Source organism: Pholcus phalangioides, unplaced genomic scaffold (assembly GCF_987345545.1).
Source record: "Pholcus phalangioides strain wild (caught in Gottingen) unplaced genomic scaffold, Ppha-v1.0 ptg000029l_1, whole genome shotgun sequence".
Taxonomy (NCBI): Eukaryota; Metazoa; Arthropoda; class Arachnida; order Araneae; family Pholcidae; genus Pholcus; species Pholcus phalangioides.
In genome coordinates, this window is record NW_028301619.1 from 7,097,340 (window position 1) to 7,113,674 (window position 16,335).

The 16,335-nt window shown below is 35.0% G+C and overlaps 1 protein-coding gene across 1 annotated transcript in view; it reads left to right on the forward strand.

The window, feature by feature from the left end:
* The window catches only part of LOC149067626 (nonsense-mediated mRNA decay factor SMG7-like), a 267,121-nt gene extending 256,417 nt beyond the window's left edge, over positions 1-10,704 (forward strand). The window contains exons 23-24 of the mRNA XM_089252529.1: positions 8,251-8,300; positions 9,859-10,704. Coding sequence (XP_089108655.1) covers positions 8,251-8,300; positions 9,859-9,942 — 134 coding nt within the window. The 3' untranslated portion in view covers positions 9,943-10,704. The remainder of the gene's footprint in view (positions 1-8,250; positions 8,301-9,858) is intronic.
* The last annotated feature ends 5,631 nt before the right edge of the window (positions 10,705-16,335 follow it).

Consider the following 16,335-nt stretch of genomic DNA (forward strand, 5'->3'; position numbering starts at 1 on the left):
CTTAGAGCTTTTCCCATCTTTTCTGAATCACCCTGTATTATTCGTATGATCTCATGTTCCTCAAATAGTGGCTATGCAAGAGGGCTGTCCAGCATAGACGGAGATAGACTTGGAAGTCTGGGGGGGGGCACGGCCATTATTGCTGGGGGGCATGATGATGATGATGTCAATTCATATATACATTTATACATTAGATCAGTCGACTCCACCTTTGACGCTGGGGGGCAATGCCCCCCCCCCCCACGCGCCCCCGTATCTCTGCCCATTCTGTCCAGATGGTCGTTTTGGATCGGTATTGATGTACACACTTCTGGAAAAGGGCTTGCTAGATATTGCTCTGCTATATCTTTTGGTGTGGAGCTGGACTGCACTGGAAGTTGCATCTGCGTTCACCTGGGCCGAAATACTGCCTTATAGGGCGTACATATGCCATAGTAGCGTGCGTGCAGAACCTATTCCAGGAGTTGGATTTGGTTTGCATTACTGCTCGTTTGAAAAGTGCTCGAGCTCTTTGAAAGGAGGCCATAGTGTCACGGATATCCTGTCCAGTCCTCTTTATACGGTTTAGTTTTCTCTTGATAGCCCCTACTTGCCTTTTCTGTTGTTTGATCTCCTGCGTCCACCATTTGATACCCTTAGGGTGAGAGTGGGTTGTTTTTACAATCTAAGATAGTCTTGCAGTTAATGTTTATTACTTCTATCAGTCTTGTAGCATGCTGCTGTAGCTGGTTTTGATCGGTAATCTGTATCAGCTCCTCCTGAAATCTTCGAAGTACCGCATGCATACTCCCTTGAAAACGACTTAATCTTCTTTGTGTGGTGTGAAAAACTTCTATGGTGTGGTTGGTAGAGAGTAAAGCAAATCCTTTCTAATATTGAGACAGATACTTGTGCGTGCTCACTTATACTTTTTTTTAAACCGAGCACAACTCAGGTCTATTGCCATGGGCAATTTACTACCCAGTGAGTTGTGCCGGAAGCCGATCGTTGCCAAATTTTGCACATATACCAAACCGGACCAGGATTGAAACGTAGGCATACTTTAAAAGTTCGTCAGAGCTGGGCAGATGCCCGAAATTGGCAAAAAATTGTTGGGCGACAATGGTTCCTGCACCCCAACAGTCACTTTTGGAATGTTTACGCTCACTTATGCTGTCCACTCTTTCATTTTTTTTTCATGTGTTCTTCGGAGGCTTTAGCCAAGGAGCTTTCAACACATGGCCCACTGACCACATGTGGCCTTTGAAGCTTTTTGCTGTGGTCTGCCAACGAAAAATCTTACATAGTTAAAAAACCATGGGAAAAACCATTGATGCTTCGGAAAAAACCCTTGATGAAGAAGAGATGGTATTCGGGAGTATTCATCGAGGGGAGGGGGATTTTCCACCTGTGATAAGTTTTTATTTTTTATATTGTTCGTTATGGAAAAATTAGATTCGCGCGAATGTGAAGTTAAGAACGAAAGAAGTATTGTGCTTGTTTGGCATTATTTCAGATCCGTAGACAAGCTGTCATTATGGAAGCAGTTACCAATGAAATCAAAAAATTTTTTTATATCTTTGAGTGGTTTGCCAAATAAAAACTGTGACATCTTTGCAAACTCTTTTACTGAATGCTAAAAAGTTATGATAAAATGATGACAAATATGTGAGATGAATTTTCTTATTTATAGTCGTTATTATCATAATTTATGAGTTGAAAATACAGCAATTTCAATCATTGATTTTTCATAAAGACTAAAAATTGAAGTTGGCTTCATTGAAAAGACCGGAACATTTTTACAAAAAATTCGGCATAGCAAAAGTTACGTGAAAATACGGGAATGTCCCGGGAAATACAGGACAAATGGTCCCTTACTCATACCTCCCAGTTCCGCTGCAAAAATGTCCCAAATAGAATTCAAGTCCATCCATTTAAGACTGGCACATTCTAGGAGGGAAAGAAGAGGTTAAAAAAACAGCATCTAGCTGAGTGTGTGTAGGAGCCTTAATAGGGCCAGATTAAGATGTTTGGAGGCCCTGAAGCACTTGAATGGTTTTGGTGTTCCTCCCTCCCACTAACGCTTTTTTCCTACTTGCAAAAGCTTTGATAATATCCGAAGATGATGTCTCTCGCCGCTATTACTATGAGGGTTTTGACAGCTGGAAGATAGATCTAGGAAAGAAAATTCAATTTCCCTTGCGAGGACCCACATCCTCTCACTTGCCAGGTGAGCATACTAGACCACAAAGCCAACGAATCCTCTTTGCTTAGAGCTTGTGTGTGCTGAATGGGGCCGTTAGGGTGGCCCTTATTATAATGGTGAAAAATTTACTTAACATTTTTTAAACGCCCACCCCTCAATTTTCTTCCTTTTACCATAATGGGAAAGTATACCAAATATTTCTTCAATATATCAAGATTAACGCTTACCTCATCGAGCTTGATTGAATGAAGATGTAGGAGAAAAAATTTGCTAAAAATTAAGCATTTGAAAATGTTTATTTATTACTCGTATTAAGAAATTGTATGGTTTTATTATAAAATTATGGAATAGCATCTTAAAAGGGAATATGAAACAACAAATTTTCACTTTTTAATAATATATTTAAATAAATTTTTTGTTTAAGAGTAGCCTTCTTGCAGTAAGGGTACTGCTTTCTGTGGTCTTCGGCACACTGGAGAAGAAATTGTCTCTGCTCTTCATCCGCAGTTAAAAGCCTATTAAAATCTTGCATCAATTTCACCCCTCTTTTGGCTGTGTCATTAATATCACTGAGATTCCAGAATGTTTCTTGTGACTTTAAATAAGAACCGTCCCTATCCCAAAGATCTGTTTGGCCCTTTGCTCCTGGCTCTATTTGACTCAGTAAAAATTTTGTGTCTTTTTCAATTTCTATGATTTCCAAAGCATTAGCGTGAGTAATGTCAAATAATTTGATCAAATTTGATATAAACTTATGTTTGTGTTCTTTCTGCGTGTCTGACGTACAACGGTATTTTTTTAGAGATTGCGCCAATAAGAAAGAACATATTCATAATTTTTTCTACACAATGAGGTATCATTCTTGTAGGAATCCTTGCCTTCTCCCAAAAAATGAGGCATTCGCACACTATTACGTTGGCACTTTCCCTTAGGGACAGTTTAACCTCCCTTAAACTATAAAATAGCACCGATAGTATTTGCCTGTTAAATGGAAGTTTGCTTCCAGTAATTTGGTGGCACTCACTGCCAATTAAAAAAAATATATCACCACATCTCAAATTAGAAGCCATAATTACACTCGTAGTTGGCTCGTACAGCAACTAGAGCAGACTGAGGGCGAGAGGCCGGCTGAAGGTGGAGCACCACATGAATGAACAATTCACTGCCTGCCCCTCCCCCCCCCCCCACCAAGATGCTTGAAGAATAAACTGCTTCAATATGCATTGGAATCCAGATGAAATAAAGGAGAAACAATAAGCATAAACTCCAAAAAAATATCGTAAGTAAAACATAATACTAAGTAATTTAGCCTTGAGAAGGGCCTTTTGATAAATTAATTTTAAAAAATGGTAAAATTTTTTGAAGATGAAATGAGACGGGAAAAAGCAACCATGTGGGATGGGTAAAATAAAGTAATGGATGCCACAAGAGAGAAGAAAAAGGGCAGTTGCACAAGCGCAGTGAATTTTTAGTATGTTATAGTTAGAGCCTGGAAGTTTAGGCAAAATGTCATAAATGCCTTTTATTGCCTATTTTCAACCTTTTTTTGTTGAAAATGCTGTTTTTGAAATTTCTGTGCCATAAATGCCTATTTTAACATAGTTTAAAGTTTATTAGTGAATTTCAGAGGCCATAATCTGTAAAATTTGGATATCTTGAGCATTGAGAACTTCAAAAAAGTATTGCGCTGTTTAAAATTTTCTAACTCTCAGTATTAGTTATCATCAGAAAACCCCCTCCCCCTTCAAATCCTCATTTCGATGCAAATAAATGGTCTGTGATAGTAGTGTTGCCATGCATTAGCTTTGCTTTGACCAGATGGCGTTAGACGTGAATGATTTTGTTTCAGATCAATAGTCCGTGTTAGGAAAGCAGAGGAAAATTAGAAATTTCTGTTTCTCCACATGCTTCCCACGTCTAGCTCAGGCATTGAACTGCATTGTATATGTATAACTGACCGATGACTGCCCCAAGAGGTTATCAATTGACGTCATGGCTCACACAAAGCTGAGTAGGAGCATAGAGGGCTCTGTGGCCCATGGTGTTTTTATTTTTTTTTTTACCATAAATTCACTGCCAGTCACCATGGGTATTTATTAAACATACATATTTTGTATTCGATTGAATTGACCAATACTAGATACGTACTCAGACTATTAGGTACACACACTTACACTTCCGGTGCAACTCACTAGGTAGTAAATTGCCCATGGCGATATACCTGAGTTGTGCTCGGTTTGAAGAAGAAGAAGATTGAATTGACCAGAATCGCCTCAGTGGTGTGTGAGCCACACAGGGCCCCGCGCTTGAAGGAGTCCCGCATATGTGGTAATATAAAAAAATTAATTTTTTTTTACAAAAATAGAACAAAATAGTCATGTTTCAACTATAGAAATGACAAAGATTATTCATAATAATGCAACAAATGAACGAGGATTGTTCGTAACTTGTATAGGAGCCCCACAGATAATTTTCTCAACCGGCTCAGCGTCTGGTAATGGTGGCCCTGGAATTGGCCTAATCCTGAGGATCTACTATAATTTTATTCTGGGATTGAAATCAATTTAACTTGGATAATAACGCAATTTTTATAAACCATCATTAAAGCAATGGATGGACTAAGTGCAACTAATTAGTACCTATTTTAGGCATTTTTAGTGCTTTTTGACTGCCTATTTCAACCATTTCTAGTGCCTAAACTTCCGGGCTCTCGTCAGGGCTGTCTTAAGAGTATTATGGGCCCCTGGGCGAATTGATTTTTCTGAGGCCCTACCAAACAAATTCTCGAAAATTTAAATCAGATCTCATTTTTGTGAGGCCTCTCTTCGCTTGAGGTCCGGGTGGGCCCATGCCTTAAGACTGCACTGGCTCTAATTGTAGTTTTAGTGAGTTATAGTAGTTTTGATCCCTCCAGCTTTGGCACAAGCTTACGACCTGCTTCGCCATTGAAATGACAATGCTTTACCTTCAAGCGCTTTGGCACTCACTGGCTTCCCACTTCTACTGCGATGAGGCACGGGTTTCCAACCTCTGATTTGAACAAATGAGGTCTCTAATTGTTTCTTGGAATAAAAGGAAAAAAAATGGGGGATGGGCAAACTGTGTGAAATTGAAACTTAGGGGCCATACATGAACAGCCAGACCTAAGTCAGGCCAAAGCTCACAATTTCTGACACTGCCACCAGATGGCAATTTATCTGAAAATGATGTCACTCTCTGCTACAAAAGTTTTGACAGCAGTCCATGTTACGTCTGGCTGTCCATGTACGGTCCCGTTCACAGCATACCAGCTGCAAGGAAAGAGAATTCGTTGGCTTTGTAGTCTAGTGTGCTCACCCGGCAAGTGAGAGGAAGTTCGTTCAATTCCCAGCAAGACCAGTTGAATTTTCTTTCTTGGATTTATCTTAGCATCAGCCAGCTGTTAAAAAACCTTTGTGTGGATAGTGGAGAGTGATATCATCCTGGGATAAGTCACCATCTGGTGGCAGGGTCAGCAATTGTGAGCTTTGGCCTGAGTTAGGTCCAACCGTCCATGTATGGTCCCGTTCAGTGTACACGAGCTCCAAGGAAAGATTGAGATAGTCATTGCCTTTGTAGTCTAGTGGTCCAGGGCGTTCACCCAGAAAGTGAAAAGACGTGGGTTCGATTCCCCGCAAGGGCAGATGAATTTTCTTTTTTTCCTAAATACATATATTTTCGTATCAGCCAGCTGTTAAAAAAACTTCGTATGGATAGCGGAAAGTAATATCATCCTCAGATAAAACTAAACTGTCTCACGACGGTCCCGGGCGGCAGATAAGCTCGAGCTGCAGCACGAAGGGGGGCAGTGCTAATAAGGCAATGACTCATTTGAGGCCTTTCAAAATATCTAGAAGAAAGCACACTTTAAAAGAGCTTCAAAACTTCCCGTATAGAGTAGATAACACCGTCTGCTTCCTTTTTTGTAAAAAAGGAGTAAAAAGGTAATTCGTACAGGATAGTTCAGACAAGTGATTTTGATATTGAATCTGGCTGACTTTTTTTATCGCACAGGATTTTTATCAGTTCCAAAAATTTCATGAAATAAAATAGAACAACTCCTAGCCACTGTGCTTGGAACCCACACTGTGTAAGGAATGACAATGATTTGGAGAATAAATCTTTGAACCAACTTTGATTGGAAATTCATTTAAAGATAATTAATAGGAATATATATATATAACATTTTTTGGCTGTTTCGAAAAACATTAGCTGGCAAAATTACTATAAATTAAATTCAATGAATTGCCAAGACAATCATAATCAGTCAATCACAACACTGTATAATAACATTTTTCCAAAATTTGCCGATTGGTTTTGGTTGTTGCCGAGGTGAAAAAAGCCTGAAATGAGCTGTAATTACAGTTTACTGCCAATTATAATTAAAATATCCGGAGCATGTGCACTCAATGGCGTGCTGGAAATTAGAAAAATTCATGAACTTGAATGAATAATTAGTTAATTAGTTATGATTTCAATCAGCAACAGGATAGTAATGATTCGTAAATGACAAGCTTTGAAATTTATGAAAATTATAGTAATCACAATTTTACTAATTTGAATGACTAATTAGTTAATTAATTATGATCTTAATTAGCATCAGGATCGCTGTGATTAATAAATGACAAGCTTTCAAATTTATAAAAATTAAAAAATTTGCATTTTCACAAATTTAAATGACTAATTAGTTAATTAATTATGATCTTATTAGCATCAGGATCGCTGTGATTGATAAATGACAAGCTTTCAAATTTATGAAAATTAGTAAATTCACATTTTTACCGATTTTCAGGAATTTGAATGACTAATTAGTTAATTAATTATGATCTTAATTAGCATCAAGATTGTTGTGATTGATAAATGAAAAGCTTTCAAATTTATTAAAATTAGTAAATTTGCAATTTTAGTAATTTTCATGAGTTACTAAATGTCAGCTTTTACCGAAGTGCTTGGTAAAAGCCCGAAATGTATAAGTTTTCAAGCGTATTTCGTGAACCCAAAGAGTGGTAAAACCTCTGACTTTTACCGTAACATATATATACATACATACATATTTTATACCAACCTTGATAATTGTGGATAACTTGATGATTGTCTTTATAATTTGTTTGGCATTGTTTTTTACTCATTCGAGTAACAAAATGCAGCTTCATTTAGAGAGTGACAGTATGAGGCAAGTGAAGTGATGTGGTAACCTAGATAAGAAAAGTTCCACTGATTTCCCTGTGCTCGCTGTTTTTCCCCCCTATTATTTATATTTCTAGTGGTCACTAATAGGTTCACGCGACACAACAGTGTATTTCTAAAAAAGCTTCCTGCAAATTTGTATTCAGAAATTTGAGACATATAATGCATGTCCAATTTTAGTGCACCCAAATGATCTGGATTAGTTAGATGCACGTGTTTATGGCTCCTCATGATTAAAATGCATGTAAATTCACTAAAAAAACATCATCAGTTGTTTAAAATATATGAGTGTAATATGCACAGAAGAAACTGGTCTACTCAAGTAAAAAGGTAGTGAAATCTTAGTGCATGGTTACCAAAAATCTTTGTCAAAATTTGAGTTATTTCAGTCATATTTTTTCACCAGTGTTACACACAAAACTTTAAAATGCTGCTCTGATTTATTTTGACAGCGAGAAGAAAGATAGAGGAAAAACATATTGCTAGCCATGTGGTGTTAATAAAATTCCAGAACTCATCCTGGTTTTGTAGTCAGAAAAAGACATTCATTCAATGTGCAGTTGCAACCTGTGTGGGTCGTGTGTCAAAGGGAGGTGACTTCATGAGAGTATAGGTCACACAGTGACCACACATTCCATATTTTACAGCCATTATTTTCCCATGTTTTATTTTGCTGGGCGGGGGGTGTCCCCCCATTTCCTTCTAAATCTGTACTTGGTGTCCTCTGGAATTTGTATTACTTCTGTGAAACTAAGTATGATGCCACATGGTATATTCATATTAGTGAAATTAATGCTTATGAAATAATGATTTTCATACATATTTTGAGTGTTTTTTTTCTTTTTAATTTCTTCATAAAGATCAGCATCATGGAAAAGTTGAATCAGTCATAATCCAGCCACCAGTGCAAGTATGTATTATTTTGTACATATGTTAAGTATTTTCACTCCTTCAAAAAATAAATTTCAAATCAAATTTTATATCTGAATTTAAAAACTGTGCTAATTCTATAACTCTGTTCCCTCTGCTAATTTTATTTTCTGAAAGCTGGCATTTTGGAGTGAAATACCATGTGTGGAGGGGAAATATTGCTGTGAATTTTTTAACAATGATAGAAAAGATAAATTGACTAACAGTGAATGACATTTTAGTACTATTCCAATATATGTAAATCATATAAATGTGTCCCCAAATGATGATACCCATCCAAGTCTACCACACTTTTATACACATTTTGATGCATTGTGCAGTGAATCTTCACTGCTAGGAAGAGAGAAAAAAACTTGTTTCATTCTATTGGCAAGTATCTTTCGGTCTCAAATTTAATTTTGCATTTTTTTCGCAATGGTTCGAGGAAAATCTCTAACAGCTTGAGAACAAAAAAAATTTGATGAATTGCATTGGAATAGGCTGTAGTTTTGAATGATTGTAAAGTCAATTTGCCGATCCCATGCAGTAGTTTCTAAAAGGTGTGGGCCTCACCATAAAAAAGGTTCAATCAATTTTTTTCTGCCATAAAAAAATGCAGATTATACATTAAATTATTAATGTTTCATTCCTGTGTAATCAGGGATTTGTAATAAAAAAATAATATCCATTTTAAGAAAATAAATTCTGTGACTTATATATATATAGAATATTGCATGTGGCTTCATCATTTTGGGGCACACCTTATAGACCATAAAGTGTTTTTTTGAATTGGTAGAATGTGGCGCCTAACACTGTCCTTTGAATTAGAAAACATTTGACATATTACTCTGTAATTGCACATGATACAAAAGTTATAGTTATAAAACACAGTTCTATGTGAAATGTTGTTTCAATAAATTTATAATTGAATGAGCGATATGAGTAACCCACAGTCTTGCATAAAATTTCAATGGTATGTATCTTTCATAACATTTATATCTTGAAGATATAAATGCAACAAAATTAGTCCCCAGATGATGGCATAGAATGAAATGATGAACCTCTCTGCTAGTTATATGAAGTACAGATGACACACACTGGATACCAAGTGAAGATAATTGGGGAAAAAAGTAATATCGCTTTATCGAGCTGTTGTTGAGTTAGGAGACTGTCTATTGCACAGTCCCATCCAGCCCAAAGGAACGCAGTGTCCTAGGGAAGATAATGTCTTCCCTCTGTAGCTTATTGGTAGAGCACAGGCCCAGAAAATGTGAGGTTGGTGGTTCGATTCCCCACAGAGGAATGTAACTTTTCTTTCCAATTATCTTCACTTTGTATCTAGTCAACTGTACTTCGTATAACTAGCAGAGAGGTTCGTTGTTCCATTCTATTTTGCCATCTGAGGGCTAATTTCATTACAAGCTTTTCTGAGTTAAATAAATGCATTACATATTGTAACTGCAATAACTTCAAACACAATGTACTGTAATAAATTGAATAATTAATTTTAACCAATAAACTACCTAAAAATAATTATTAACTTTATTTTATCTATTTAGTCTGTATGGTCGCGCCCTGGTCCTTCACCTTTGGAAAGGCTTTTGGAGCAACAAAAGCAACGACGAGATTCTACTCCTCATTGAAAGCCGTCCATTAGAATTTTTTTCAATCCAAACATCACAGTCACAGTGATTTATTGGCTGCAATAAAAATCCCTTGTGTGAAAAAGGCATGCAATAGTGGGAAGTTTTACTCATTTGAAACAGATTGGCATGTTTAATATCTCGGTTGATGTTCTGAAGAGATTCATAAAAAAACAAGTGCACAGAGTTTATTTTCAGCAGAGAATGGTTATTATATGTGCATTAATATTATTGTGGTTTTACTTTTGATTTTGTTTTTCTCAGTGGCAAAGTTGACAACAAGAGTATGTAAAATCAGGGCCTGTTCCTCATAAGTTTGATACCAAGGCAAATTTTTTGGGCTCTTTTCATATATAGCATTCTTTGAGGCGTAGTTCCAGGGTATTATTTTGTAGAAATTATGCATAATTACTATAAAAATAAATTCTGAAGTATGCTATGGAATTTGCTTACTTTACATGTTTATCAGTGACAAGAAAGTAAATATGCAGAGCCAACCCTTAAATTTTGATTGCCACTTGAAATGTTTGGATCCTGAGCACAGGCCCCATTTGCCCATGGGAGAAACAGGTACTGTATGTAATGTTAACAAAGTTGAACTATGTATGTTTAATAGTCATTCAATGGCATTGAAAATATTTTGCAAAAACTGAAATTTGCAAGTTTTTCTCCCTGTTAAATATGCTTTATTTCATTCTTCTTTGGAAGGCTGTAAATTGAAACTGTGTACATTTCTGCAAAATCCTTATATATATATATATATATATATATATATATATAAATGTACATTATGAAAATTTAATTTTTGTCGAAACTCACCAATACCAGCACCATAAGCAGCTGTAATATGCAATGTAGTGAAAAAACATTGTTATATTTTCATTTTTTATATATGAAAAACTGAAAATAAATTAATTATGTGAACTGGAAAGAGAAAGCAAAAAATATGACCATTGAAAATGTCAATATATATATGCATATATATTATATGTAAATGAAGAGAAAAGAATCGGAAGAAAGTGAAAATACAATAATTATTTTTTCTCCATCACTATCACGCTCCTGTTTGTGATTGGCTCCGCCATTTTTCTTTTTCCTCCTTTTTCTCTTGTTGGCAGTAATTTAAATTTCGACTCTTTGTCTGGAACAGCGAGTAACTCCTACTATGAAGAGTATTTTCAATTTCTTCCAATTCTTTTCTTTGCTACTGATAAAGGAACTTCATACAGTTCTGAAACGCATCTAGCTGTGGTTCCTTTTTCCAATTTTGAGTCTGCACATGTTGTTTTTCCCCTAGTATTAACATGAGAACATTTATAATTTTTGAAGAAATATGTCACTTCGGCATAGTTGCAAACTTTTATTTATATTTTAAAAATGTTTGTAAAATTTTTTTGTATTAAGCGTTATAATTTATATTGAAATGGTTGAACATTATACATCATGCTGAATCTTCTATTTTGTATAAGTTATTGTAGTTTTTTATATAGTTCACTGTATCACATATATTCAATAGGATCATAGTGTATTTTCCATTGTTATTTGTTTAAAATTGATAGAAAATATACTCTCTGTTGAGCCAAATTATTTGTGGATCCAATTTTGGTAGTTTATTTTTATCATAAATTAAAAATAATTTCCATGAAAAAAATTTATAGGTCCCCCTTTTCTATTAAACCCACAATAGCTATATAGGAAGACAAATATTTATTTTCTATCTTTAATTACTAATAGTGCTTGCTTTTGTTATTGTAAATCAGTAGATTAATATCTGAAAAATAGCCTGTATGGAAATACAATGCTATCAAATATCATACTACTGAAGGTAATGTGTTTTTTACGTGTGAGTGTTATATATGTAAATATGTATATGCATAACCTATCAAAGCTCAACTATGCAAAAGCCTAACTTTGAGGTATAAAATAAACGGGAATTTTTTTTTATATTTAAATATACAGTTGAATTCCAATTTAACAAATCAGATAAACCTAATATTTTTATTCATTAAATCAAGGAAAATCATTATATCAGGGTTAAGATTAACACAAATATATTCACAGAAACTTCTAGAAAAATTTGTTGAATCAAGAAATTCGCTAAATCAGAGTTTGTCGCATCAGGGTTGGATTGTATATATGTATGTAATAAGCATAACAATGCTAAAATATATGCAAGAAGATACTTTTTCCTGCTTAATCATAAAGTAAGCTAATAATACTTTAACAGTAAAGATAGGTTTTTTGGAGAAAAATTTGGTCTAATATTGTTCTAACACTGTTTCATATAAGTTGATAAAAAAATTGTCTCATAAATAATTATTTGTTATTTTGTGGAGGAAACCTCAAGCTTAGTTATTTTTTCTATTGGCCCTATATCTTATTTTCAAGTTCAGTTGGTGGAGATATGGGAAATATGTATAGCTATCTCTTGTTATACTGGATGATTCAGAATTTGTGGGACAAACTTTAAGGGGTGATAGAACATGCTTAAACAAGCATTTTTCATCACAGAATGTGTGGTCAAATATGAAAAAATTGAGGTGGCAAACACTGGAACAAACACATTGGGGACACCAAAGGGTTCAATAGGAATAACGTACACAATGTCCAGGAGATGGACCCACAAAAAAGAAATCAAGAGATCTGAGAGTGCATGCGAATTTCCAACATGCTATTATCCAGTCCATTGCAGTAAAAATGTAGTGTTTGAATAATTCTGTGTATTTCACTGGATAATATTACATTATGCTGGAACCCCATGTACCCTTGGATTCAATTTTGATTTTTATTGGAGCGAGGACTATCCAAGCCTCTGTTACTGAACTTAAGTGCTAACTATTTTCCACCTATAGACATATCTCTTGATTAACTTTCTTTTCCGAAACCCTCCATGGCCCTTTTTTGTATCAACACTTCCCATATTCTAATTAAATCTTCACACTTTTCCAATAGACTTAACCATTCCCAAAATTGAAACCAATGTTTGCATCCATGGACTGTTTCACAAATTTAGTTTCTTTCCTCAAACAATAACCAATTAGAACAACCTCCTATCAAACAATATTGATTGTACAACAGTTTTGATTGTATTTGTAACATACACTGTCACCTCTGTCAAATTTCACACCAACACATTCTTTATTATAGGCTTCGCCAAGCAATATTGAATACATAAATAAAATCATGCTGCTCCAAACAATGATAAACTGTGCAATAGTTGCGGTAAATTTTGTATTACCCAGATGCACCACGAAGAGGCTTTCCACATTATATTCACTGTATCTTTTGATTCCCCTGTACTTTCAGATTATATGATATGAATATCACATATTGCAGTAAATCCATCAGAAAGATATGGTATTTGCTACTGGTGAAATGCACTCTCTAAAAGTACCTCCAAAGTCTTTGCTATTGCAATTTGACCACACATTCTATGACAAAAATGTTTTGTTTAGGCGTCTTATATCACCTTGTAACCCCTTCAGGTACAGGCTTTTGGCAACAAATATGGATGATCTGTGTTTGAAGTATCAGCAAAAAATCTCAAAAAACTAGTTTCCTTATTCACAGATTAGAAATAGAAGGGAAAAAATATCAGTATAATAGATTTCTCTTTCACCCTCACTATATCCACAGAATATATATAATCATTTCCCTCCCGTGTGTGTTGTCTTTCTTTTAGTAGAAAGATAGATTATGTGTGTGGGAGGGGTAATCATTAAACAATGATATATAGAAAGATAGAGAAAAAAAATCTTTTGTTCATAGGGTTACAATGAAGCTTCGTGATTTTAAAAGAAAACAGGTAAAGAAAGCAGGGGAGAACTCAATTGAATTTCTCACATTTATGTTTGGATTTTTATTCTTGCCTGTGATTGTTAAGGATTAAAGTTTGTTCCATAAACTTAGAATCACTCCTCTGTATATACAAGATGTAAAGCAGAGCCATATAGCATGCTTTCTCCTGCCCTAGGACAAACTTTTCCTTAGAGCCCTCTTGAAAGAGCTATAATCATAAAAAAGGAGGGTTTGAGGTATCCATTCAATGTGCGGCCCTGGTTGCCCCAGCCTAGTTATGGGCCTGATATAAAGTCATATTCTTATACATCCTTCATTTTCTGAACTGTTGATGATAGAAACATACTTTCAGTTAGAAAAAGTATCCAAATAACATACTCATTTTAGATATGTCACATTTTTCATAGCAGCCATAAATGTACTAATGCAAAATTTAATTTTTTATACTGTCCCCCCTGACTCCAATTTCTTTCTGACTCAAAAATTGCTAAATGTGAGGGAAAGAACATATATTGAGGACCAATTCAAGAAAAAATTTAAGGCATTCTTTTGCAGTTTTGTAAAACTCTCTTAAATTCTGTGATGTCTCTCAAGCTTTCAATAAGCAATATCTTAGCGAAGTATGAAAATATTATCTGAAAGTATGTTGCTATCACCAATGAGTTAGATAAAGGTGTATATATAAGGGTATATATATGACTTTACACATTGTATATATGTTATGATGGAAGTGATAAATCTGGTGATTATTCATGATTGCTGACCATTTTAGGTTTCAGAGATTTTGTTCATATATTGCAAATTTGGAAAGGTAAATAATCCTTTGTCTGATATAATCACAAAAAAAACAAAGGGTAAACCACAGATTTTTAACATGTTCTTGGCACACAATAGTTGCTATCTTCAGAGGATAAATATCAACACTATCACATTGACGTGGTATCTCACTGGGTTGGTTACCAAATCTTAACTCTCGGTTGCTCAGTGGAAAGTATGTCCATTCATGTGAACCATCATTGTCAGAATGAAGCTGAGTGCCTTCACGTAAGTCTGAAGTGATTTTTCTGATTGATTGCTTGCAAAGTGGAGCTATTTGATTGGTCTATAGGCTTATATGTAAGCTCTCAGGTTCATTGTAATCATGACGTTTGACTTGAACAAAAAAAAATTTTTTCCACTGAACAATTGACAGTTAAGAATTTGATAGACAACCCAAGTGGGATCCCTAGCTTCTATTGGTAAATATGATAAATCATCAATTAATTACTCAAATTCAATGGACATTATGCATAAACTTTGGTCTAGGACAAGGTGGCAATTCTTTTCTCAAGTCATGTCAAACAGAATAAGGCTATTTTCAATTTGCATGCCACTCCCAATATCACAACAACATACAGACTATATGTTCTATCTATATGGGACATGATTGATCCTTCTCCCATTCTTAATATAATTCAGCTGTTCTGTCGTTTTCATAAAAATGATCATTTTGTCCCTTTTTTCAGCAAGAAATTTTTATCTTTGAATCATGAATTTGATTATAGTAATGCACATTACGTTATGCATTAATAGAAAATCATCTTATCTATGTTGTGTTGGGCATAGGTATCAGAACCTAGGAATTAGGACTTTGTGAGAAGGCTGAGGCCTTCTAATTTTTGAAAAGAAAAAAAAACCCTTCACGTGTCACTCCTGATATGGTATGCCATGGGTTGGTGACCCCTGTTGTACGATGATGAATTCTATTTGCAGGGCTCCCACTCCAAAAATTAGAAAAAGTAAGAAACAGTAGGGCTAAAAAGTAGGATGGGGGAAGTGGGTGCTCGAGCCAAAGCAAATTGACTTGGTTACAAAAACAATTGTTGGCCAAAACAGGGTACTAGCAACCATAGATAATTCTTTTCTGTTTCTCCTCGCAATATAAATAATTGCATTCTTTTTTGGATCTAGTCTGCAAACTCTCTTCGACAAAGCACAGCAAATTATGAAGACACGTTTTTTAAGAATGATGCTGTTCGAGGCCACTTTCAAAAGCACAGTGCAAAATGTGTAAATTACAAGGTCCTGTGTAAATACTTTGAGGTGAACTGGGTGGTTTTACTGCATTGTCCATCCTTTTTTTAAAGGGATTTACATTTTACTGTTCACAATATCAGTGGCATTGTTTTTGACAAATGGAGCACTTTCATTTCTAGCTCTTTGCTGAACATTGTAAATATTTTTTATGGCTCTTCATGCCTTTAAAATACAAAAAACAACTGCTATTGGGTAGCATCAGAATCACCAAACCTAGAATAGGCCTATATATCCAACTGCTTTGTAATGCAAACTGTTGTTTCTCCTATACACAAAATTTGCACAATAATTTTGAATGATGAATGTTACTGTACAATGAATTCAAAGACCATGAAGTAGTAAATACAAAATTATTTTTTCCATCCAGAAAGAAGTTTTCAATGACTATTCTACTTGTTGAACCCTTAAACTAAGCAAATGAAAAATTAATAAACCAAATGGTCTACATCAGTGTTTCTCAACCGTTGGGCCGTGACATCAATTGTACCGGGCCACAAGAATATATTGATTACCCTTTCA